Source organism: Erinaceus europaeus, chromosome 3 (assembly GCF_950295315.1).
Source record: "Erinaceus europaeus chromosome 3, mEriEur2.1, whole genome shotgun sequence".
Classification (NCBI taxonomy): Eukaryota; Metazoa; Chordata; class Mammalia; order Eulipotyphla; family Erinaceidae; genus Erinaceus; species Erinaceus europaeus.
Window position 1 is genome coordinate 71,640,805 of NC_080164.1, and position 26,344 is coordinate 71,667,148.

Below are 26,344 nucleotides of genomic sequence, written 5' to 3' on the forward strand. Positions count from 1 at the left end.
TTTAGAAGTATGAAAGTATGATTATTTTTATACTTAAAAGCTAGGTACTTACAAGCCAGCGCTGTCCCTTCCCCTGGTGAGCACTGTAGGGCTGGCTGCTAAAGACAGGGTCACTTCTTCCCAGGGGACCTTCTGCTTCTAGCCTAGGGCTTCACGCACAACAGATCAGTAGCTCACTACTACTATTTGAAAAAAAAAAACTAGCTCTTTTTATAATTAATTTTAATATTTTCCCTGCATCTCACAGGACAGAAATTGAGGTGAGGGGAGATAGACAGGCACCTGCAGACCTGCTTTACTCATGAAACTTACTCCTTGCAGATGGAGACCTGGACCTTGTGCATGGTAACGTGCGCTCAATCGAGTGTGTCACCTCCCAGCACCCCCCCCCCTTTTTTTTTTTGACTAGCTCTTTATGAGGAACTTTTTTTTTTTAATTTATTTTTTATTATGAGGGACTTCTAAGGTGTTGGGACTTGGGGTAGAAATAACAAGAAAAAAGGAAGATTGTTTCCAAGTGGAGAGTTTTACATGAGCTTGCTAGAAGGTGTTGGTCATGCAAGAGCTCATCCAGTCCCAAAGTCAGGTTGTTTTGTTGGCTACAGGCTCCCAGCATTCTCAAGGCACAGAGGAGTTCCAGAAGCTCCTCAGTGTGACTAAATGCTACATTCTGCCTGGTAGGCACCTCGCACAAGAAACCCAACCTTTGGACTGCAATGTGAGGAACACACAAAGCTGAGAGGTTCTATAAGAAATGTTTATTCAAAAATGGTGCCAGCCTATTCAAAATTGCAAGTAAAGGACATTGTGGGACCCATTAAGTCAATCTGTGAGGAAGTAACAGAATGCCAATAGCAAATCATTTTTGTCCCCAGCTAATCAAAACAAGGATGCTTCATCCCAGTCTCTCACCTCCATTCAGTGCAACATCATCTGGAGCCAAGGTCCTGGTACCAATGCAGCCAGGCTGACCCAAGTCACCTATGAAGCAAAGGCTGAAACAGAAACTGGGGAGAAAGGAAAGAGGAAAGATCATGATGACCAGCGTCCACGTGTCCTGAAATGCCTTCCCCTTGCTGTCTTTAGAGAAACAAAATTAGGAATGACTTAGGGCGTTATGCTGACCTTCGCAAACTCTAAAGTTCATGCATCTTTAAGTCAAAGTAATAAAAACAAGAATCACTTAGAGGTATAAGAAATCATATATGGCAGAAACCACAGTGGGATAAACTTAGCATGTCTAAGGTAGTGAGCAAGGGAGGGCAGCTTTTTGGGGTGCAGGATGCCAGTCTACTCATGGGGAAGGATGATGCTGCCTAGCTGACATCACATTCAGTGGTCAAGTCAAGACTGAGCAAGTGTCAAAAAATAAAAGAAAGCATATCTAACTACATAAAAACGTAAGGGGGACCAGGCGGTAGCATAGCAGGTTAAACGCACATAGCGCAAAGCACAAGGATCCCGGTTCAAGCCCCTGGCTCCCCACCTACAGGGGGGTTGCTTCATAGGCAGTGAAGCAGGTCTGCAGGTGTCTGTCATTCTCCTCCCCTCTCTATCTTCCCCCTCCTCTTGATTTCTCTGTCCTATCCAACAACAGCAATGGTAACAACAACAAGAGCAACAATATAGGAAAACTGGCCTCCAGGAGCAGTGGATTTGCAGTGCAGGCATTCAGCCCTAGAAATAACCCTGGAGGGAAAAAAAAAAGATGCTATTATAAACCAACCCAAAAGGACAGATGACTCCTGTCAGCGCCTATAGCACCAATCCACTTGTGAAGCTTGCCTTGCAGGTGGGGACTGGGAGTTTGCACACTGTAATGTGCACTCAACCCAGTGCGCCACTGGCTAGCCCCTTGGTACTCGTGCTTAGAAAGGGAGCAGATGTGCAAGATCCAGTCCTGGTTATGATGAAAAATCCAATTAGTGGAAGTACATTCTAGCAAGTCAGGAGCTGACCAGCAACCCAAAAGAAGATCCAGGGAAGGAACAAGTTAACATTTAGCAACACTTAATGTCCAGGCACCTTACAATTGCTTTATGAGGTACTTCTGTATCCATACCATCCACAAGAGGAGAGAGAGGCCCAGAGGCTAGCACCCTGCTCAGAGTCACCAGCCAGTGAGTGGCAGAACAGGCCTGGAATCTGGGTCTATGGAAGCTGAAACCCAGGCTCTTAATCCCACATCTTGATGCTCCTCTGCTTCAAAGTAAGTGGAAACAAGGTTATAGAACAAGTCACTCATGGCCTCATGTTTACAATCACATGACTACTCAGTGCAATGTCCAACAATTGTGGTTTATAGAATTAGTCCTCTTTATATAACAATGAATCAGGCAAGACCAAGTTTAATGTTCTTGTCAGTTATTTATTGTCATTCTAAAGACTAGCACATTTACAGCATACATGGCTTTGAATAAGCTAAGAATATAAAACAGTGACTGTTTATATATATATATATATATATATATATATATATGTATATATATATATATTAATACTGCCCCAAACAAATAAATAAAAGTACTTTAACGCATTAAGCTTGACAATTACAATTGTGTAGGGACATGATTATATTATACAATATTTGTACATTTTTTAAAGGAGACCAAAGGCAACTGTGCTGCAGGTACTTTGACAGAATCCGTGTAATATCCTGGGTTCCCAGTGTTTCAACATTACTTTTTAAATGGGATCCTTATAAGGAACATTGGATAAAACCTCTATTTTATGACAACCTGTGAAACTCTGCCTTCTGCAAAGCTCAAAGTTCCTAGATGACTTGAACTGCTGAACACAACCACGGAGATGTCCTTGATCAGCAAGCCTGGCAGGTGCATGGTGCCACTGTGAGGCTATGTGACTAGGGAACCCAGCAGTAGTGCTCAAAGAAGCTGCAACCTGGGCACTTTCTCCACGATTGGCCAAGCCTTAGAATTTCCATCATAATCCATAATATGAAGCCAAAATTGGGGAAATGATTCATATAAAGGCGCTACATACTGCTAACAACTGACTCAATATTTGCTATTTTCCCTTTTGATAAATACAGATATTTAATGCTTTTCAAACAAAAATCTGAAAACAATATGGGTAACATTTGAGGTAAAAAGACAAGGAAAAACTTCTACAAGGTAGTGGTGGTAAAATGAGAAAAATTAGAAATGTAGAGATACTAGAAAAACTACAAATTAAATTAAATGGGTGGAGAGGTGAAAAGCTTCATCAGCCATACTGGGAACTAAGTGTCTTTGATCAGGGGTTGACACCTGTTTTGGTGTACAGGAATGTCCCTGTCCTCACCTTCCATGGTGAAAGCAACTTCTAGGCTAACAGTCAACAACTGTCCCTTGCGAAAAACACTCATATGGTCACACCCAGTCAGTGGGAGCTCCCCTCACTAGGCTTCAGGAGATTAAATTCTCAGCAGGGAGGAATCTGGAAGGCTGTCCAGTTCCACACTTTCCTGATGCCTACTCCTCCTCCCATGTCCCTGTCAAAGGACAGCCTTGGCTTGAGTCTCAGCTTCTCCCTGGCCCGATTTGCTACATGTTACAAAGTTGTATTTCTAAGGGATCCCAAAGAACAATACTTAGAATTTCATTCACAGAAATTTCCTAAGGGTTTATAAATTACTAGGATCAGCACTGTGATATGTATCATATTTTTAAAAATAATATGTAAACATGATAATCATGACAAATAGAATTGATAAAACATCAACTAAGGGAAAAATGCATGTACAGGTAAGATACTGCATCATCTTATAATAGATGACCAGACATAATTTTCTAAAAAATTACTAAAAATTTTTGGCCCACTAATCCCTTTCAAAATCTCGTTTGATAATTTCAACATTCTCAATAGTCCTATCTTACATAACATACTGAGAAGAGGATAATAACAATTATTACATGAAGACACTTCCATCAGACATTTATAAACATGATTGTATTGTTGGTAGCAGATAACAAATAGGGAAACCCATAAAAGGACCTCTGTTCTGAGAATATCTTAGCTTCTACTATCTCTTCACTGATGACTGGGGCATAGTGTACCACATGGGTGATCCTGGAGTGGCAGAACTCAGCACCCAGAGAGAAAGAGGTGTGTCCTAGGAAGTGGTGGGACTAGACTTGGTGTTAGGGAGCCAGCTGGTTTCACTAACAACAGACACCCTGTTCTATACTTACCAGGGCAGAAATAAGTGGCCCTTCCCTTCCCTCCCCTCCCCACCACACACACACACACACACACACACACACACACACACACATCACCACCACATACACTGTGTGGGCAGCAGGTGTTATCTACTGAAGCTAATATGTCTTATCCCACTCAGACAGATTCACCAACTTTCACTTCAGCTTCTGATTTTATGGTGGGTGACACTCCAGATACGGACTTCACTAGCTCCCACTACAGGAGCTAGTTTCTTTCCCCAAAACTTGAGTTAACACTTAACATTTGTTGGTTTTCCCAAGATCCAGCTACTTAATATATGATGTACTGTTTTACATTCAGATTTGTAATAGAAGATTCTAATTCAAAGCTTAATTTTGGGTTACTGAGTAGAAAAATAAGTTAGGTGAGCAGCAACCCACGTGGGCATTTTTCAAAGTCTTCTAGCAGTTCAGACAGACCTTCATTCATATATATGTAACTACGGATGGTATCACCGTGGCTATGGCTGATGGCTATTTCAAAGGACAGAATTTACTATCCATACTATTAAGCCAAACATTACCTCCTACTAATTCCAGTGGTAAAGATAACATGCTCCATAGACTCTTTCAAGAAGTATTTTTAAAACATAAAAATAAAAACCGATCCTTTGGGTCTTCTTGAAGAATTCATATATAACACTAGAGGGTACCCACATTGATTACGTAACAGCTAATTAGAGGAAACCGTGTGTTCATGTTTCAACTTTTCCATATGTCCCTTCAGGAGGCCTGTAATGCTTGGGGAAAGCCTTCAGCTGCAGGGAATTAAATGCATATTTGCGACTTCCAACATTCTTCATTGTATTTTCTCTCCGACAACCCTCACTGGGGAAAAAAACAAGCACAAGAAATGACAGCAGTAAAAAAGGAAAAAAGAAAAGACTTAAACTAAGATGAAATGAACTGATTATTTTTATAGCATTGAAATAAAAGGTTGATTAATTTAAATGAGTGCCAGAGCCATTTACAACAGCACACATGTCAGATGGTGGGTTTCAGTATGTGGCAATCATGGAGCACACAGATGGGCACATGCACTATGGGCTGCTGTATGCTGCATTCTCAAAAGCAACATTGTATCTAAGTGGAAGCAAACTTATAATTAAGGTAATGGTTTCATGTCTAGTTATATGAAAGCTTATTAAAAGAACCACTTCTATCCTAGTGGTTCAAAGGTTCTATTACATAGAAAGTTAAACAGAAAAAACAAAACCAGTGCTACTCTTACCAAAGCCTCAATTGCTACATTATTCTGTTAGCAACAGATATTAATCAATGATTCTCTTCATAGAATTCAAAATGTAGGGAAAACATCAGGCAGAGCAGGCTGCTCTAACATGGTTGCTCCACCTACACCTAGGAGACAGCTGTCCTGGGAGCCAAGTAGCTCATTGGGCCCACATGATGGATGCACAGTGAGTCTGCATGATCATCAGGCTGGTGGTGTTGAGAAGCAACAACCCCACTGAGGTTCCCTCCTTGTGGCAGCCAGGCATAACCTTTAGGTAGGCTGCCTGCACTGTGATCACCTTAAAGTAAGAGTGCTACTGAGTCAGTGAGAGCTCATAGATGCCTCTCCCTGAAGAACTCACTGTCAGCACTATCCCCTGGGACATTTGATGGAGGGTTGCTATGGCAACCCAGTGGTTAAAACAAATGCTGAACTGGAGGATGAGTTGTCAAGCAAGCCTCACATTCCCAGATGAGAGTGTCAGGGTGGTTTTCTGGCAAATGAGCTGGTGTAAACACAGAATTAACAAGCAAAAGCAATGCTAAATATAAATGAATTTCTATAGCATAGTGTAACTCTATGTCTTTATATTACTCTAAGACTGGCAATTAAATGTAGTTATCAAATTTAGTACAAACTCTTTTTATGAGATGTAAAATTTACAGTTACCAAGAAACTGATTAAAAAATTATTTTTCGAAATGTATGAAGACCAATAATGTCATGCATTAAAAAAACTATCAATGGCAATTGCTCAAGCTTTTTAAATTGAAAAGGACAGCTTCATTATCAAGAACATGTGAAATATTTTTGGTAGGATAGGAATATTATTCAAAATATAAGTAAGTATTTTAGAAAAACATCCACTTGCTTACAATTAACTACTTTGTTGAGGAAATCTGAATAAGAGACATACAGAGTAAATAATGATCATATCTGTCTAACATTCAATAATCAAGTAAGAATTTGTAGCAGATGGGAAACAGAATGTGTTAGACTAACATGGTATTATGCTTGAGGTTCCAAGGTCCTAGGTTCATTCCCCAGCATCACCATACACCAAAGCTGAACAGTGATCTGTTGTCTGTCTCTTTATCTCTCATAAAAAAAAAAAGGAATTTAAAGCAGAGTCACAGGTTCCTATACACCATCTTGTTCAATCTTTGGAAGCTCTTACATTCTCAGACTACTACACATATAGCTTCTCCACTTATATAGAAATGTACACACTTCCCATAAACCATCTATCACTAGCAAACATTAAACCGCTTTGAGGAGCAAAGAATAATTTGTGGACTTCAACATTATCATTTATGTACATATTAAAGAAACTAACTACTTGATTTGACTGGCTGACTGCATTACATGAGATTATAGTCAAGATTACACTTTTATTTCAATCTAGTTTTTCAATGAAATTGTATTTACTTTCTCTCAGATGTTTGAATTTACACAATCTGACAGATGAAGCTGGTCATAAACTAACACTGTCACTGCATTGCCTATCTATTAAGATAAGCCCTGGCCCTAGTCTGGGACTCAGGTGTGGGGAGGAGGAAAGGATGTACCATGGAAACTGGCTTCTACCCTATGGTAGAACACTTTCACTGGCCATATCAGCTGCATAAGTTTTAGATGTGATTGAGAAGGCAGTGGACAGATTTGCAGAAGAGGAACTTATTTCAAAGCTGTACACTTATTTTTCTTATTACACCAGTAAACTGTTTCTCTTCAAGGGCACCCACTGCTGAAATGAAAAATTAGAATGGAAATTTCTAGCAACCACCAATTTTAAAGACTCCTCTAAGCATCTTTCCAGTGGGGCTCTTTATATTTTGGAACTCATCTGGACATGAGTGTACTAGTCACACTGAGTATCTAGGTTAACCGCCTGTGACAGTATCTCAGCACTAAAACTAACTCAGAAGCAACCTGAAAACCACCACCAAATATCATAGACTCCCATATCTTATCTCCCATCTCTCTTTCATCCTACTTACTTTGCTCTAAAACAGGAATTAAAGGTCTTGGTGATATTAAAACTCTGCACACAGAATAATTTTTATTAAGCATATTAATTTTTTCTCAGACATTCTAAAAATAAGCCACCAACTTAGGCTAAGTTTGCAGAACCCTTTCTGGGACCAACCCCTATGATTGCAGATATTAGAAAGTACCTTTTGATCCAGTCCTTGAAGAAGAAAACAAACCTTTTCCTTTTTTCCTTCCATCCACTTCTCTCAAAACCTAGCATCCGAAGCTACACTGGTTTGGAAGGCCTGGCTGGCTCCAAAGCAAGAAGCAGGCTGTGGTGTGCATGAGGCCCCTTAAAAAGGCCTTTCTAGCTAGACAGGACCAACATGTGCTATTCAGTGTGTCCTAGGAGAGAGCACTGTAGATTGTCACTCTGAAGCCCAGGAAGATGATGTCTGTAGTAAGAAAGGTCCCTTTTACCTATATGCATGGTCACTGTTCAATCCCAGTTGGAACACCACAATGAGACAGTAGGAATGCTTTAACTAGAGGAGGGATTGGTAACCTTTGAAACAGGAACTGAATGGAGATGGACTCTACCTTCCTTTTTCTTCTTCTTCTTTGTTTTTTTTCATGGATCCAGAACCTAATGCATGCGTGTTCTCACTGTTCTCACATCACTTTTCATTCAAATGAGACAGAGACAGCACTAGAGCTTCTTTGGGTACCAGAATTGATGTATTAACCTGGATCATGCACGGCAAGGCACAAGCCCTATATGTTGAGCTGTTTCACCAGTCTCTACCATCCTTTTTCAAAGAAACCAAATAGCCTTATAGAACTAGTGTGTGTGCTTCAGTTGTAAAGAGGGCAAGTGGTGAACATACTCTCTCAATGGTTCATGGGTTAGGAAGGGCCTCTTCTAGTAAGGAGAGTCTTGTTGCCACAATTTACTACCACCAATCACTGAGGGTTTGGTGAGATTCCCTAGCAAAGGTTGTCAGGAGCTGTGCCACAGAAGGGTCACCTCATGTGTTCTAGACATGACAGGAGGACCACACTCCACTTACGAGAAGAATGAAGTTGCCTATAGGAATGGCACTTGCTTTGGGCTCCTGAAGTGCTCTAGAGATCTAGAGAAGCAGGGCTTCCAGTGGGTGTGAGGAAGACCGTCCTGCATTTTAGAATCTAAAGTCTGATTTAATTACTTAATTCTAGAAGCCAGACTCACACATGCCAAACCAGAGAAGTGCCAGAGTAAGTTCTATATGTCTTGGAAAGAGAATGAAGAGGCCAGATTTTGTGGTGGACTATTTGTGTGTATATGTGAGTAGATTTTCTGGAAAATTCAGTTTTTCTAAGGTCACTCTAATTTTTCTAGATGTCTACAAGAAAAAAAAAACTTTCATCAAGTATACTATATGGGGAACTAGTTGATGGTTAAAAAAAATAGAAACACAATATAACATGAGATGGTAAAACAGAGAAATAGCTACTTCTTAAGCAGGGTCTATGGGATTGTCCTCTAATAGCCTCTTATTACTACATGTATTAATTTTGGAATAAATTAATGATCCTTAAAGAGTTAAAAAGAGTAATCTAAAGTCACATGCAATATGTTGGTTTTATGTGCTGACTTGGTACAATGTGCTATTGTATTCACAGGTTGGTGTCATCTCATATTGGAAGAAGAAAGCATAAACAAGGAAATGAAATGATTCTGCAAACTGTTTGCTACTGTAATTTAAGGGACTACGCTTTGAAATGAAAGCAGAAAGTACGTGTCCTAATAAATAGGTTTATCTAGATAAGCCAGTGGGAAAGCATCTATCTTTTTCATTTCTTTTCAAAAAGGAAAGAAAAGGTTAACAATATGTTAGAGAATAGTATCAAATATACAAATACTTTTCAGACAGAATCCCTTTCTCGTGGAAAACAGGGCACATAGATATACAGGTAATAAATAGTTTTACATCAGAAGGTAAGAGATTTGGTACAAGTAATTCCAGGCCAACTAAACAATGCAGTAACAGGGCACTGTAAGAACATGTTACAAGCACTGAAAACTACAGAATTTAAACAAAGAAGTCCTCTTGATGAAATAATTTGGCAAGTATTTACAGTTTAGAACAACATAACGTCAAACTGTAAGGCATGAAATATTGTCTCGGCAGACCACGCTTTGATACATTCCTTCTGTCCACTTAGGTACATGGTAGCTGGACATACTTGGGCACTTCTGTTTCTCTTGTGACTTACTATTAACTTTTCATAATAATATTTATTTACAACGCAATTTGGTCACCAGGTATGCTATGCTCAGAAAGAGCCACACAATCAGTAAATTGGGGCTCAGAGCTAATAAAGGGATGGAACAGAGGAGGCTAGTGTCTAGCCTTAAGTCTCGGATGGGCACCAGGCCGCTCAAGTTCTTCTGGGTGACTACCTCCCGTGTTCCAATGCTGTGAAAAGGAAAAAGTTTGGGAAAAGGGAAATGAAAAAGGGAGAGCAAATAAAGAGAAAAAGAGACACATGCAATGGGTTTTATCAAAAGTACAGAATAAAAGGGAAAGAACCAAAAGATAAGATTTAAAAAATGGAGGAAGCCATAACAGAAAGAAAAGATGACTTGCAAAATAAATAAATGAGTAAATAAATAAATAAACAAATGAGAGAAAGGAATACCAAGACAAAGATAGCACAGTTACAAGAAAAAAAGGAGAAAAAGAGAAGTGAAAATAAGGAAAAATACTGTTGTCTATTGAAAACAAACACATGTAGGTTGACTAAATGGTTTTCCATGTTCACTGTCACGGCTGGCTAAGCACAACTCCATGCTGCCCTGCCATGCTCTCACATGCTGCAAAGACATGGATTTCAGAAAAGCAAGCTGAACATGAAGAACCATTGGGGTGAGGGAGTTGACCTTCTCACAGATGCCTGAGCAGAGGGGTGGTGCAACTGATCTTGCCAAAGTTGCCTCTTGGTCAACCATTCAGATAAGAACCATTTACCTTGACTATTAACCAAAGGCAGTCCCTGTTAGACTTGCCTTGGCTTTCAGGTTAAGCAGTGGCCAGGCATGAGTTCCTGGTGTTTCCAACTATTCAAAAGTTATTGTTTTACAAGGAGATCCCCATGGTCAACCATGGTCACCTTGGAAATGGTGGGTTCTCCTTCCCCTTATGGGGTTACAGAAAAACTATACTGAAGTGAGATGGCAGCTATGAGCATTGAGTGATGGCCACATTCCCATCAAGGGCAGCTGGGTGGGTCACTAAAGCTACTTCTTGAAGGCTCACTCTGTGGAAATATCACCCCTCAAATTGGGGACACAGGAATACCAGGTCAGCTGGAACTGGTTTAGATGGTTCACAAAACAAGTGTGTATCTCTCTTCCCAACTCCATGTTCCACAGTGCCAAACTGGTAATGTGAAATGGGTAAAATGGGTAACTCCCAGTGGTAATATTTATGTCAAAGGAATTGGCAAACACAAGAGATCAGGTTGGTTTTTTTGTTTTGTTTGTTTTTTAGAGAGAGCTATTAAATATTTGCTAGCATAGCACTGGCCACTGCTCACACTGGGCTTCTAGAAGATAGAGCCTGGGAGTCAGCTTTTCCTCTGTCCCCCATCTCACCTCTCCTCCAACCCCACCCACTTGCTTGCATGCTTTTTTCTTCTATCTGATAGAAAGCAATCGAGAAAGCAAGAGAACCAAGATGCATTCCTCCACTCAAGGAAATAGCCAGTATTTACTGCTGTCTCCTTAGGCTCTCGGCCAAACAGCAGGTCCATCCTGGCCACAACTGCAGTCAGATAAACTGGCTAGTGACCCAGTCACCTTGGACTTATAGTTAGTAATCAGATACTGGCCTTCCTCACATGGGGCAATTCAATAAACATGGAAGTCAGGTGCATCAGGATCACCTTAAAACATATACTTGTGGAGTGGGGGAGACAGCATAGTGGTTATGCAAACAGATTCTCATGCCTGATGCTCTGAGGTTCCAGGTTCAATCCTCTGCACCACCATAAGCCAGAGATGAGCAGTGCTCTGGTAATAAACAAACAAACAAACAAACAAACATATACATGTGGCTGGTGCCTGAGAGCTGCAGGGCTGGTAGCCAAGGCAGCAACAAGCATGGCACCCAGGGCTGGAATTACAAAGACTAGGGTGGATGGAGGTGAAATAAAATGAAGTTTTGTTTTATTTACTAACCTCTTAATTATTAAGATATTATAGGCTTTCTGTGGCAGTATTTAAGAATCCAGAAAACCACAAATTAGAAACTTTAAAAAGACACATTAGGGAGCAGAGAGAGAGGCCTAGGGAAGTCTTGTTCCCACGAGAAAGGTCCTTCCCTTATCAAGGCCTCATCTACAAACTAGGAGATCAACTCCAACTTTACAAACCCAGAAGCATTCAGAATAGTGACAGAGAAGAGAACACCAGAGGGCAGATGAGCAAGCACTTATGACCGTGTGTGTGTGTGTGTGTGTGTGTGTGTGTGTGTGTGTGTGCGTGTGTGTGTGTGTGCGTGCACACACACACCTAGGTGACTAATGTGGGGCAATTGTTAATTTGTATTGAAAAGTCTCACAAAGGCAGAAGTTAGAAACTTAAGGCATCAAATAGGGCAAACGTTGAAGGGAGGATAAATAAGGACATTTATTGCATTCTTAATTTTTTTATATTTATTTATCCCCTTTTGTCGCCCTTGTTGTTTTATTGTTGTAGTTATTATTGTTGTTATTGATGTCGTTGTTGGATAGGACAAAGAGAAATCAATAGAGATGGGGAAGACAGAGAGGGGGAGAGAAAGATAAGACACCTGCAGACCTGCTTCACCACTTGTGAATCAACTCCCCTGCAGGTGGGGGGCCAGGGGCTTGAACATATATATATATATTTTAAATTAGAGGGCTGGTAAAATAAGCTCACTGTATAATGTCCACTTTATCATGTGCAAGACCCAGGTTCAAGCCTACATTGAACTGAAAGAAGCTATGGTGCTGTGGTCTCTTTAACTCTCTCTTGCTTCCTCTTTGCCTGTCTCTATATAAAAAAAATAGTAAATAAATAAAGTATGCAAGTTAAAGATTTATAAAATTATGTATGAAGAAGTAATGCTATTATTTTTCTTAAGGAAATGTTTATGGGAGTTATATATGTGCAAACACTGATGAAAGAATTAACCTACCTTTTCTAGTGTTCCTATAAGGATTATCAATTACTTATGTGGTAAAAGTTGTAAAAAGTAATGTATGTGGTTTAATTTCTAGAGTGTGTACGATGCTGTATGCACAACCCCATGGAGGCCAGAGGGCAGCAGTCGGGGCTGCACAGTATGCGGCGCCTCAGCCTGTGTCTCAAAGGAGTCATCTCTTCCCTGGTCTCCTGAGGCTTCTGTGCTTATATCAGAATGAATTGTTTCTTTCACTGAATTGTTCATGACATTGAGAAAAAGGTCTCCTCATCAGCTCCACACCTAGCACAGTGCTTGGTCATTCAATGGACCTGGTCCCAGGATTTGCTGCAACAACATCAAGGACCTCACACACTCTTTCTCTTTTATCTTACTGATGGAGCAGCTCCTCCCATCTCCTCAGAGCTAACCAGGTAGAGTTGTCACTTGAAGCCTAGGCTTTGCCACACATATAGCACCAGGGACAGAGCTTGAAGAGCACCAAGACTCAGGGAGGACAGACCCTTAGTCATGAGTGCTCTGGGGTAGAGGGTTGAGTCCCCATGGCTCTCATGAGATTATGGGCAGGGAGGGAGATAAATTTTTAGAAGTGAATTAGTAGGTGGTCCTATTATTGGGTTGTCAGAAAGGTCATGATGCAACCCAATATTATAAGGTAACAAATAAGTTTAAGACAAAACAAGGACAAACCAAATATATTTTTACAAAATATTTTCAAGAGGCAGGAGCTCAGGCATCCCTCTTATGCATTAGTGTGAGAAGGTCAAAACAGCAGAAACATACAGAAAGGATAAGAGAATTGAACAATCTAAAGAATTTGGTGAGAGGACAAATGATACAGAACATTCAGTAGAAGTGACTATTGGAAACGAGACTTTAACAGCATTGGTGACTACATTGAAGGAGACAGGGAAAGCAGGTTTCTTATCCTTTCTTTTGGTATGTGAGGTAAGGCGCTCCCCAGCAGTGCTTGAAACAAGGCATTTATCAACAGGAGACAGAGTTTAGTCCTGGGTTTCATTCTGCAAACACACCTGCTGCCTCAGAATCAGAACATCATTAGGGGAAGGAGGCAGAAGCTCAGGCACATTGCAGGTGGCAGGACTCGCTGCTGCCCTCCCCAGAGAATGCTCACATGACACTGCTCACAGAAGCAAACTGTGTCAGATGGGGCGCTAACCAGTGCAGCCTGCAGACTCACATTCTTCACTCACATGTGGAAGACATCAGAGTGAGAGGGATCTAGCAGATGGCTGCTGCAAAAAGTGCTGACCCTGGATCACACCCGCAACCAAGCAGGTAGCCGAGGGAAGGCTGTGTGCCACATACATTTCACATGGCTCATTCCAGCTCCCGGAGTAATTCACGCCTGAGTCCACCTCCCAGTTTGCCTGCTTTCAGAGCAGTCTTGGTCAGAGACTGCTAGCTAGCTCTTCCCCTCCTTGACTTAAAAGAGAACACTGCTTTTAATTTGCATAGTTTGACTTTGCAGACATGAGTTAATTGTCCCAAGTCAAACTATAAGGACACCTGGAGTCAAGAGAGCCTGTGCTGGGTGGGAGTCCCCGAAGGCAGCAGCAGGAACAGCTCATCTGCAGCTTACACGGAGCCTGGGGAGGTGGGGTAGGTGCGGGCAGAGGGACTCACCTGCGCATGCACTCCAGGGCCTGGGTGAACACCTGTGGGGCCATGCCATGCTCGTGCTGCAGGATCAGGCACTGCTCCAGTGTCACTGACATTGCAGTGCGGTCCTTAGCACTCTTGCAGCTTGTGAACCGAACTCCATTAAGGCGGCGGCAGATCTGTCAAAAAGAAATTACACTGTGCTTAAGGGGGGAGACCCTGCTGAATGGAAACACCCTTCACAGGGACAGAGGTTCAGGATGGCCCAGCAAGGACAGGAGGTAAAAGCTCTGCTCTAGCACTGGCTATCCCTGTGCCCCTGCCACATGTCCTGCTAGAGCTGGTAAAGGGAACAGTTACTTGGAAATCGAGCCTCCTCTGCTGCATGCAGCAATCACAGCCTCAGCTGTCCTGCATGTCTGTGCGCCCTCAAGACAATAATGCAGGCTCCCTTCCTCTTGAGGCCTCACGTCTGTTTTCCCACCTTACCAGCTACCCTCTTCCAAACTATGCATGGCCTGTCTTGTTATATTCAATCCTTTTTGCAGTCCCCTCAGGAGAAGGTAGTAGTGATCAACACCGAGGCAAAGGCAGTTCTCGGGATAGCAGACCCACTCAGGCCTTTATAGAGGGCATAGCACAGACCCAGAATTTCTTCCCACCTCAGCTACAAAGGTGCTTCAGTTCCCTTTAGCCACCTCTTCACACGAGGCCCCAAAAGTCATTTGTCCTCCTCCAGCTCATTTGGGGCCTGAGCAGAGGCTAGGGAACACTGTACACCCTCAAAGTGAAGCCCTAGGCAGAGGATAGTTTTGTGAACAGGAAAATATACTACAGGACACTGCCTCTCCCCACAGCCAGGTCTACAGGTGCCCATCTTTCTCTCTCCTTCTCTGCCTCCCCTTCGCCTCTCAATTTTTTATCTGTCCTATCACACAAAATAAAGGAAAAAGAAAAGAAAAATAGCTGCCACAAGTGGTGGATTCATAGTGTCAGCACCAAGCACCAGCAGTAAGCCTGGTGGCAACTAAAAAAAAAAAAAAAAAAGGAGAAGGTTCAATTCCCTGCACCACAATAATCCAGATCTGCTCAGTAGTCTAGGGGTAAAAAAAAAAAAAAAAAAAAAAAAAAAGAGAGAGAGAGAGGGAGAAAGGGAGTAAGGGAGAGAGAGTTTTCAAGTCTGGTAAAATAGTCTAGCAGCAGCACAATGAACTTCAATGCAAGAGGTCCCTATTTGGTCCCTAGAACCATATATAGCCATAAAGCTGAGGGGTCAAAAGAAAAAAGAAAGAAGATTTTTTTTAAGGCAATTTGCAGCCCTTAGCATGGGAGAGAGTGATTTCAGTCATTTTTTTTGAAATAACTGACCAAGTGAAGGCAGACATAAACATCCTCACCAACTTCTACATGCATAATAAACATGAATAAACATGTGGCATAAGCTGGAGCCACCAATAGTTCTTTTTTTTTTTTTTTTAAGTGAACATTCATGAATGGGGAGGCCAGAGATATAAACTGCCCACAAGTATATCATGCAGTGACAGGTCCTAGTCTGAAGGGGACACTGGTCTGCTTAGCAGTTCTTTCTGGTCTCTACAACCATGAGGTGAGGAGCCAGAGTACACAAATATTGCAATGGATTAGCCATGGGGACTTTAGTTTAGCAGGGAAGAGAGGCAAACACAGATACAGACAGATAGATGGATGGATGGATGTAGATGTTTCTCCAGGGAGAAAAAAACGGTTGCTACTTTGTTTGTGCTACTATAGAGACATTTGGCTGTTAGCCCCTAGCCTCCTTATGTCACATGGATAAGTCTCACTTTTTGTTTAAAGTGTTATAAGGGGGGGCCAGGCGGTGGCACACCTGGTTAAATGCACACATTACAGTGCACAAGGATCCAGGTTCGAGTCCCCGATCCCCACCTGCAGGGGGAAAGCTTTGCAAGTGGTGAAGCATAGCTACAGGTTTCTCTGTCTCTTTCTGACATTGTTTCACGAAATTGTAAGGTTTACCACAGTCACCCTCTGAATCTACTGGAAGATGCAGTAGGCTATCAGTTTGAGCTGATTGTGACTGTACAACCTCCTGAAAGTCACCATTGCCAGCAGCCTGTTGAAAGTCCCCGGGGACAGATTCTGCGTCAGACTTACTAGAATTCAGGTGGCCTAAAGTCATAAACACTTGTCTTTCCCAGAGTTTAAGAACATTCACTTTCTTTCTCTGGTGTCCATATGAAGAGGTTTTTCTCTCTACTCCTGGCTTAGGTTTTTATCTGTTTTACTAGTGCTAGGAAAAGGCACAATAAGAACATACTTTTTCTCACTACAATGAGTACCTCAGCAGCTTGCCAGAGAATGTCCACATTCTTATTCTTCCTGGCATGCACATTCTGACCCAGAAACCGCAGCAGCTCTGGCAGGCATGTCTGGCTCCGAGACCGAGGTAGGCCTAGAAGAAAGGAGTCAAGTCTGTGACAGCCAGGCTTACATTAGCAATTGCAGCCTGAGTGAGTCCTGTCCCACCATGGAAATGGCAAAAGATGAGTTCCAGGCCAGACCTGTGAGTATGAGTATAAACTAAGCAGGAGGGAGGGAAGTGTTTGGGCAATGAACTTAGCTACCAGGACACCAAGCACTTAATTCCCTTCACTACCACATTAGCACAGGAAAATCATCTCATACCTTTTCAGTTCTGGAATGTAGACAAGGGATTACTGAGGCAGAATTAGGACAGCATTCAGATGCTTTATACATAACAAGTGCTTGGTGAGCATTGCAAGACCAAGCTTAAGAGAGAATTTCCCATGTTAGAGGGGACTGTGAGCCATAGGTTCCTGTCCAAGCTTAGCAGTATATGTCTGGGCTGCATGTCAGTGAAGAGACTGTTGCCTTCACGTTCTACCCTACTAGGGATGGCTGGAAGTCCCTCAGGGTCCTCTTGTCCCAACACTCAAAACAGCATCTGCCCAGCATCTGACTCTCCATGTGCCATGAGCAGGGACAGCTCATACAAGGGGTTGGGGCAAGCCGATCCCCAGCTGAGTGGGGTCCCACCTCTGTTACTCCTCCTGTTCTACCAGCGGGTGCACATTGCATGCTGCTGACCTCATCATGACTAGCAGTGATAAGACTCTGTGTGAGTAAATCCCACTCTATGAAGGTAATTAGAGAATCTACCAGAAGAGATGAGTAGGTACTATATAGCCCAAGGAAGCTCCTGGGTATGAGGGGGATTGTAGATAGTGTCTGAGCAGGTGGTTATGCTGCCAGTGGGGATGGGGTTAGCAGCTAGAAAGAAATAGCGCACATGGATGAAGTGTCTAGGAGGTTGGTAAGCAGCCAACCTGAGAGGCAGAAGGGGTTCAGATAGCCGAAAGGAACAAAGACAAGAGACAAAATCTTCAGTAAGGAAGAAATACTTACAATCCTCAGGCAAAACTTCCTTGAACTGCTCAAAGTAGGAATTTAACCGCACCAAACTCTCCACGTTGATAACTTCTTGTAAAGATGTATCACCAAACCTTTGAGGTTATAAGGGAACATTATTAGTTGGCTGACATCAATTTCATTTCACTTTACTTCATTTGTTTTGTTTTATTATGTTCACCAGGGTTATTGCTGGGACTCAGTGCCAGCACTATAAATCCATGGCTCCTAGCAACCATATTTTTCTTTTTTTCTTTTCCCTATTTTATTCAATAGGACAGAGAGAAATCGATAGGGGAGGAGAAATAGAGAGGGAGAGAGGAAGATAGACACCTGCAGACCTGCTTCACTACTTGTGAAGCATCCCTGTTGCAGATGGGGAGGGGGGCTTGAACCTGGGTGGTTGAGCAGGTCTTTGCGCATAGTACTGTTTGCTTAACTGGGTGCACCGCCACCCAGCCCCCCTAATGTCACTGTCTTCTAAGTACATAGAAAGCTGATTTTTCTCAAACAATTACTTTGTACTTCTAAATTCAAAACCACCCCTCTCCCCCCAAGCATAGAGTCTTCTCTGTGTTGGTGACAAGTATGTCAATTTCTGTAGCAGGAACCATGCATGATTTGCTAAAGATATGCCCGAGAGATCATCAGAAGGTGATCTACACCAGTCCCTTGTGCTGTAGGAGACCCCTCCTCCTCCCACGGCAACCCAAGTCAAGCTAGGAGAGGAGACAGCAGTGGAATGATGGGTTTGTTGATAAATTTAGGAGATAAGAGTGCCTGGGGCAGATAAGAAACAGGGCTAGGACTGCAGATCTTCCTCTTCCCAGTGGCATGTCCTGCCTCACCTGGCACTTTGCTCACTACACTATGGCCTTGCTTCCACTGCTTTCAGATATAGCTTTTATTCAGTTGTCCGGGACATAGCTACCAGATGTGGGGAACAGTCTCTCAGATCCCCCAGGACTTCTCCCTACTCACCCACACACTGCTGTTCTCCAGAGTGCTCCCTAGCTCTACTCACACTTCAGTCTCTGCATCCTGGGTAGGTGTCTCAGCCCAGTCCTGGCTCTCTACCTGCTCCTCTACATGAGCCTCTTCAAGGTTCCTGAGCACTTTAGGGAGCACCTCACCCTATTTTACTGTTTATCTAGAAGCCTATGTCTACCTTATCTCACACACTGCTTGAGATTAAACCTTCCATTTCACTACAGAATTTGTTCTTCAGTTCACATCTCCTGCTATACTATCCTTGCTCATCACACTTGCCCCCTCATATTTTCCAGCAGAGTCAGCAAATGATCCACTTAAAATGTCAACCTGAGAGGACCAGGTGGTGGTGGTGTACCTGGTTGAGTACAAATATCACCATGTGCAAGGCCCTGTGTTCAAGCCCTTGGCCCCTATCCACAGATGGGGAAGCTTCATGAGTGATGAAGCAGTGCTGCTGGTATCTCTCTTTCATCCTCTCTATCTCCTCTCTTTTTCCTCTCATTTTCTCTCTCTATTCAAAATAAATAAATGCATAAATAAACATTTTAAATGTCAACCTGCTCATGCCCTGACTAGTAAACATTTTTCCATGTCTCCCACTGGTGAGGCTTTGTTTGCTAAGTGGGAGCAACCTAACACCTAAGGGTCAATGGACACTGACCACTGGATTCAAAGGGAACAGAATAAATAGGGGAAACCATCCTGAAGACCAAATTTCCTTACTAGTATCTCATCATTTCATTCTGAAATATGCATGAATGCAACAGTGAAACAGGAAATATGTTCGTCCCTGTGCAAATAGAAGGCAACTACAGGCTGACCTCACACTCAGCTCCTGCACACTATACATATTTATATGCTCACATGAGCACATGTGACTCCTACCTGACAGCGAAGCTGGAGGGAGTTTGAAGGCACAGCTCTTGGTGTGTCACACAGCCTCACTAACCTCACTAACCAAGCCCATCCCTGCCTGAGACTAGGGCCTCAAGCCCCCACCTGGTTTCTTGTGGCCTGCTCCACTGAGGATTCTTCATCTAGGGTATCATGCCTCTTTTTTACCTCCTTCCCTGACCAACTAACTCCCACTCACTCTTCAAAAGTCACTTCAGACATCATCTCCTTTCCAAGAAGCTCCTTTCACCCTGTACTTGTCTTCATCCTTGCACCCACATCTCTTTCCCACTCATGTAAACCTGTCGAGGACAGAGAGCACTTCGGTTCTTCTTTGTATCTCCAACACCAAAGACAGACCTGGGTTTTTGCACTTAAACAACATTAGTCAAAGCAAGGAAGGAATGGTATAACCCACACAGCACTCAGAATCTAAGAGGACTGAAAAGGTTCTTTACTTCATCTCCAAAACTCTGGCCACTCCAACCCCTGCCCAGCACACACCTCTCAGCCAGCGTCTGCTGCTCGTTGATACCCACGTTGAAGAGGACTGGCTGCACCCGCAGCAGCATGCCACTCTGGATCTCCCGAGGCAGGGAGTCAAATAAGGAGCCAGGCAGAGGGATCCTCACATTAAACCCATCTCTGCAGAAGAGTGATGAGAAGAAACCAGGTCTGTGACATGGGAGAGATGGGAGGGAGGAGAGAGAAACCAAGCTCTCCACAACAAGAGAAGCTGGACTTGTGTCTACCTCACTGATTCCCAAATAGTGACTTAGGAACCTCTGAATATTTTTAACCGGGTAAAATAATAATTAAAAATGCATGACATGTATCGAACATTACTTTTGAGAGTTAAGAAAAATATATGTATTTCTACCGATTTCCTGTGATGACAGGCAGCATGTCGTTGGAGGCATTAGAAGTGGCCTGAGTGACCTTAAAGGTTACATTCCTCAAGTCCATTATTCCAAGGCTCATATCCTCCAGCATGGCCAACTCCTCACCTGGAGGCAAGAGAAAAGAGAGGGCTGTCAGGATAAGGGGACTGCACTCCTTAGACAATCACATGCTTACAGGTGGAGCAGATGGAAGGTGAGGGGAGGGGGCACAGGTATGCGTGAGGGACCGCTGAGCCTCCTCTCCCTGTGACTAGCCCCCCTCTGTTGGAAGTGTGCCACACTTCTCAGCCCTGTCCTGATAAGAGAAAGTGTGGGGAGGAAAGGAGAAATGAAGGGTCTCAGAAGGTCAAGTAAGCTCTTAAGAAAATGGCAGGAAACATAAAATATAACATGGTGGTTAGATCCTTCTAGTATGCATGGCTTGACATTTGTTTGATATCTTGTAACTCCAAATATTTTTAAAATGTATCTACTTTTTATCCTTTCAGAATAAATAAATAGAAAATGAAGTTAGGAAGAAAGGAGCCTTTCTACAAGACAATTTGGAAATTTCTATGAAATTTAAAAGTGCCCCCCCCAGCAAACTTTCCTTGTAATAGCTTAGTGTCTGAGTCTAAAGCTATACCACCCTAAACATACCCGATCTCATCTAGTAATTTAGTGTCTGAGAACTGGGTCCACAAGTACACAAAGACTTATGTGTACTGAGACACATAACAGCACTGTGTTAATAGACACAATTCAGAAGTGACCCAACTGTTCCACAGGAAATTGCTGCTTAGTAATTCTCATTCATCCTTAACTAGAAAAATCCTTCAACCAAACTCAAGCAAAACTACTATTATGGTATGCCCCCAGGAACATGCCTAAAATGGTTCTCCTAGCTTTCTTCTACCCTAAAATCCCTAAGCTCAACTGCTCTGATCCTTTCTGGTTCCTGTTCATTAACCATCTTGTCTCAACTTAGATCATGCCACCTTCCAGACACCAGGCTACAGATGCTACCATGACTTCACCCTGACTTCTCTGGGCAGATGACCTCACCAGTGTGTCCTGGACCCTCGCCTCTCCAGAGCTCTGGTCCATTAGGGAAAAATAGAAACAGGCTGGGGGTATGGATCGACCTGTCAATGCCCATGCTCAGTGGAGAAGCAGCTACAGAAGCCAGAATTCCTACCTTCTGCTCCCCAGAAACACCCTTGATCCATACTCCCAGCGGGGGAGAAGTGATAGGATGAAGATAAGAGGACTCTGCACTCCAGCTCCATCAGCACCCAGAGCGAGAAGGAAAAGGAAAGGGACATATGGAGGTAGTTATGATGTTATGAATGGCTTACAGGGAAAGAGAGGAGTGAATCAGAAAAAGAAGGGGCAACTATGTATAAATGTGGACAGACAGTTGCAGAGAAGATGGTTGGCCCATGTCTAAAACTTTAGGGGAACAGTGGTGGATTGTAGTGGGGAGAGTGAAGATTCAGAACTCTGGTGGTGGGAATGGAGTGGATTCAAGCCCCCATGACATGTAATTCTGTAATATAAAAATAAAAAAATTTTAAAAAGTGGCCCAGGAGGTGGTGCAGTGATAAGGTTTTGGATTCTCAAGCATGAGGTCCCAAGTTCAATCCTCAGCAGTACATGTGCCAGAGTGATGTCTGGTTCTTTCTCTCTCCTCCTGTCTTTCATAAATAAATAAAATCTTTAAAAAAATAATAATAAATAAATAAAGAGTTCCGGTCAGCTGAATTGTAGCATTTAAAAAAAAAAAATCCTTCAAGACATAGAACAAGCTCAGGGAAGAGAGTACATGTAACAACAGAGAACCTTCATTTGCTTCTATTATGTATTTTGCTGACATATGAATTTATTTTATTAATATGTACCATTTGTGTAATCAGAAACATGTTCATTAACTGGAGTTGGTGTATTGAACCAAAGTAAAAGGGGTGGGGGTGGGGGGAAATACAGATCCTGGAAAAGGATGGCAGAGGACCTAGAAGGGGTTGTATTATTATGTGGGAAACTGAGAAATGTTATGCATGTACAAACTACTGTATTCACTGTCAAATGTAAAACATTTATCCCCCAATAAAGGAAAAAAGAAAAAAATGTTCAGGAAGAATGAATGAAAATCATGCATGCCAACAAAGCTCATGAACTGCAGCACCCTGGGTGGGGTGAAGGGTGTGGAGCGAAGGGTGTGGAGCTCCTCAGGTCTCACCGTAGGTGCTCAGCAGGCTCTCGAACTGGGCGAGCAGGCCAATGGTGTAGAGCTGCCGCAGGAAGCCGTCATCGTGCAGGCAGTTCCGCAGCTTGATGATGAAGCCACAGATGAGAGCAGTCAGCTGTGGGGGAGACAGGTGCTAAGTAGGTACAGGCCATGGCCCGGCTCCTGAGCTCCCCAACATCATTGCTCTCACTGGGCTTCAGCATCCCTATGTTCCTAGAAGTCTGGAGCCCACAGAGGACAGGTGAAGACCTCTGCTCCTGTTGCTCCCAAAGGTAGGTTTTGCTGTGATACAGCTACTGACCCAACCTGCTGGGGTTACTTTTGGGCAGAAACCTTCCAGAAGCTAGAAGATTCCTCACAGTAGAAGGGTCTGTATACTCACATATCCACACCAACTCTAGCTGGAAACTGACTGATCACAAAAAAAGTAATAGAAGTCAGAAAGAACATGGTCACTCTCTGAGTTTCCTCAGGTGGAGGTTTTCTGTGGGATAAACATGCCTCATGGGGAGGGTGTGGGAAACTGCACAAAGAACTAGCTCAACCTTCCGTCCCTGTGTACTCTGCTAATTCGATAGCTGGCGTGGAGTAAGTAAGTTGCCTGAAAGAGAGCAGAACTCATTAAAAGAAAGCTTCACCCAAGCTATATAACTAAGGTGCCTACTGTTTTATACACAGGGACACAAACTACACTGACAGCAAACATGCATGTTATTATCACTAAACTTCTTTGAAAGATTATCAAAAGGGGGGGGGGTAGTGTTACACCATTAGAGACTTCACCATTCCTTGATACAGGAACAGCCAGTGTAGATATTAATTACATTGGTGCTTTCTTTTCCCCAAGGAAAAACAAATGTGAAACTATAACCTGAGAGGTGGCACAGTGGATAAAGCACTGAACATACTCTCAAACATGAGGTCCTGAGTTTAATCCCTAGCAGCACATATGCCAAAATGATGCTCTTTCTCCCACTCCCTTCATTAAATAAAAATGGGCAGACCTTCCACCTTCTGCACCCCATAATAAGCCTGGGTTCAGACTCCCAGAGGGATAAAGAATAGGAAAGGTTTCAAAGGAGGGGATGGGATACAGAGATCTGGTGGAGAGAATTGTGTGGAGTTGTACCCCTCTTACCCTATGGTCATGTCAATATTTCCATTTTATAAATAAAAATTAAAAAAATAAATAAAGATAGGGACCAGGCGGTAGGATACCTGGTTAAGCACACCCATCACAGTGCACAAGGGCCTAGTTTGAGCCCCTGATCTCCACCTGCAGCAGGAAAGCTTCATTAGTGGTGAAGCAGAGTTGCAGGTGTCTCTCTGTTTCCCTCCTTCTCTGCCTCCCTTTCCCTCTCCATTTCTGACTGCCTCTAGCCAATAAATGAGTAAAGGTAAGAAAAATTAAGAAAAAATCTGAAAAAGAGAATTTAAAAAAAAAATTGAAATACAGATTAACAGAGAAGATTTTTCTCTGTGTTGGAACCTGAGCCTCTACATTACAGAGGGTAGAATCCTATGATCAGTGCTTTCTCACATATGAAGCAAAAAGGAGTGATTCCCTGGTCTTTTTGTTGAGATAGGAGATGGCCTCCCAGGGCTTACGGTTTGGCAGAAGACCACGTCACGGCGGTACTGCAGGCTCAGGTACGTGGCTATGGTGGGAGCACTGTCCTGCATGAGCAGAAACACCATTGCCTTCTTGGCCTTGTCACTCATCATGGCCACGCAGTCTGTGAGGGTGGTCAGCAATGGGTAGAGAGCCTCACTCCATTCACCTGGGTACAAAGGATGGAGTCATTTTAGAAGAAAGTCTCAAAAAATCAGACTGTGAAACTCAAAGTTTCCCATCCCCTAATCTAACCTCCATCCATTCCAGCCCTTCTCCCACTCTCCACCCTTCCTTCTTGTAGCCTCTAATTCAGCTTGGTCCATACTCAGCCCAGAGCTGGTATTGAGTTCAGTCTGGAAGCAGGTCACCCCCTAACCTTCTAGTCTGAGGCTTTTTTAGGAGACAAAGAAATCTAAGAAACTGTTGGTGACCCCTCCCAGAAATATTCAAGAGTATGTCTTTGAGGAAAACAATTCAGAAAGGCATGACTGAAGTAAGTCTCAAAGTCATGATTAAGAAAATTATTCTGTCTGCAGAGAAATATCCCCATTCATAGGAGGACCATTCCTCCACCTAGGGAGAGACTGGCATCCAGGAATGTAGTCTGTTAGCTTCCTCTGCCTCTCCTTCCCTTTCTTTCTCTTTTTCTTCCTTCCTTCCTTCCTTCCTTCCTTGGTGTCAAAGTAGAGATCTATGTCCTTCTAGATCAAAGGGCAGCTCCACCCTTGTCAGGCCTTTTATGTCACAGCTCTAAACTCTTTCCATGTAGGAGGAAAGACTAGCCCCATGACTTCTTCCATTTTCAGCTCTCAAGTCACTTCTGTACTCACTCTCTTCTCCACCCCCACCTTCCTACCCAGTTACCATTTATTTCTAACTTAGTTTTTAAGTTTATGTTTAAAGAATGTAAGGAAACTCTGACCCTGTACTGAAAATGACGTTTAAAAAAACAGAGTCTTGGGTGGAGAAAACCATGTGAAAGGTATTTTTGGTTTTGATTCTCTTCTTTCCCCCCTCCTATTTAGAGCATTTGAAAGAAAGAAAGCATGCTCTCACTAGTGGTATTCCTAACAGGTCACAAAGCCCAAAAATAGACATTTGATCTTTATCCTCTGTGAAGCCACATCAATGCAGAGAGGAGGGAGATTTTGATTCTACTCTTAAACTATATGGTTAGCGTGGGATACTGAAATGCCTAAAAGCTGTCAAGGGCCCTCCTTACACTCAGTGTCTGGTTAATGGAGGGCTTATTTAATGTGAGTGACACTGGGGCCTCACATGTGTGCAACATTACCACTGAGTGGTTCCCCAAGGCAATTTTTTCATTCCTTTAGGAGACAGAGAAAGGAGAGATAGAGAGAATGGAAAGATAGAGGAGAGACAATACAGTACTACAGCAGGGCATAAATTCCAAGTGAGCTGTCACCTAGCCCCTAATGCAGATGTTCAAGTATATGCAGTAATTTGAAATCTGGAAATAGGGAGCCAGGTGGTGACACTCTGGTAGAGCACACACATTACCATGTGTGAGGGCCCAGGTTCAAGCCCCTGGCCCTCACCTGCAGGAGGAAGCTTCATGAGTGATGAAACACTGCTGTAGGTTTGTCTGTTTCTCTCTCCATTTCTATCCCTCTTCCCTCGTCTCTATTTAAAAAGTAATAAATAAAAGTAATTAAAAAAAAGCCTCTGGGAGTGGTGGAGTTATCATGCAGGCACTGAGCTCCAGCAATAAGTCTGGTGGTAATAAAAAATTAAAAATAATCTAGCTGGATATGCAGGCACACTGTGTGGAAAAGAACTTACATGTGTAATAGAAAAAAAAAAGGCAGGCTTAAATAAATCATGGTGGCACTAAACACTGGATTGAGCAGAGGAAGATGTGAGGCCAAGCTCCGCATATTACCAAGCAGTGGAGGGTCACAGTCAGGTTCTCTTATTTCTCAACCACCTGGGTCTGTCTTGATAAAATGGGAATTATATCTAGTATCTGACCTACAACACTTGCTGACTTGGCA

General features: G+C 42.9%; 1 protein-coding gene across 15 annotated transcripts in view; it reads right to left on the minus strand.

The window, feature by feature from the left end:
• Positions 1 to 4,868: 4,868 nt before the first annotated feature.
• INPP4A (inositol polyphosphate-4-phosphatase type I A) overlaps positions 4,869 to 26,344 on the minus strand; it is a 133,290-nt gene continuing 111,814 nt past the window's right edge. For 9 of the 15 annotated variants that reach the window (XM_060187489.1, XM_060187495.1, XM_060187494.1 and 6 more), the window contains 8 exons: positions 24,323 to 24,495; positions 22,706 to 22,829; positions 20,466 to 20,592; positions 20,090 to 20,230; positions 17,696 to 17,793; positions 16,609 to 16,721; positions 14,294 to 14,448; positions 8,978 to 9,895 (listed from right to left, as the gene is read on the minus strand). In XM_060187489.1, the coding sequence (XP_060043472.1) occupies positions 9,715 to 9,895; positions 14,294 to 14,448; positions 16,609 to 16,721; positions 17,696 to 17,793; positions 20,090 to 20,230; positions 20,466 to 20,592; positions 22,706 to 22,829; positions 24,323 to 24,495 (1,112 nt within the window). In that variant the 3' untranslated portion in view covers positions 8,978 to 9,714. The other 6 variants (XM_060187498.1, XM_060187493.1, XM_060187496.1 and 3 more) reach the window with 2 other exon arrangements.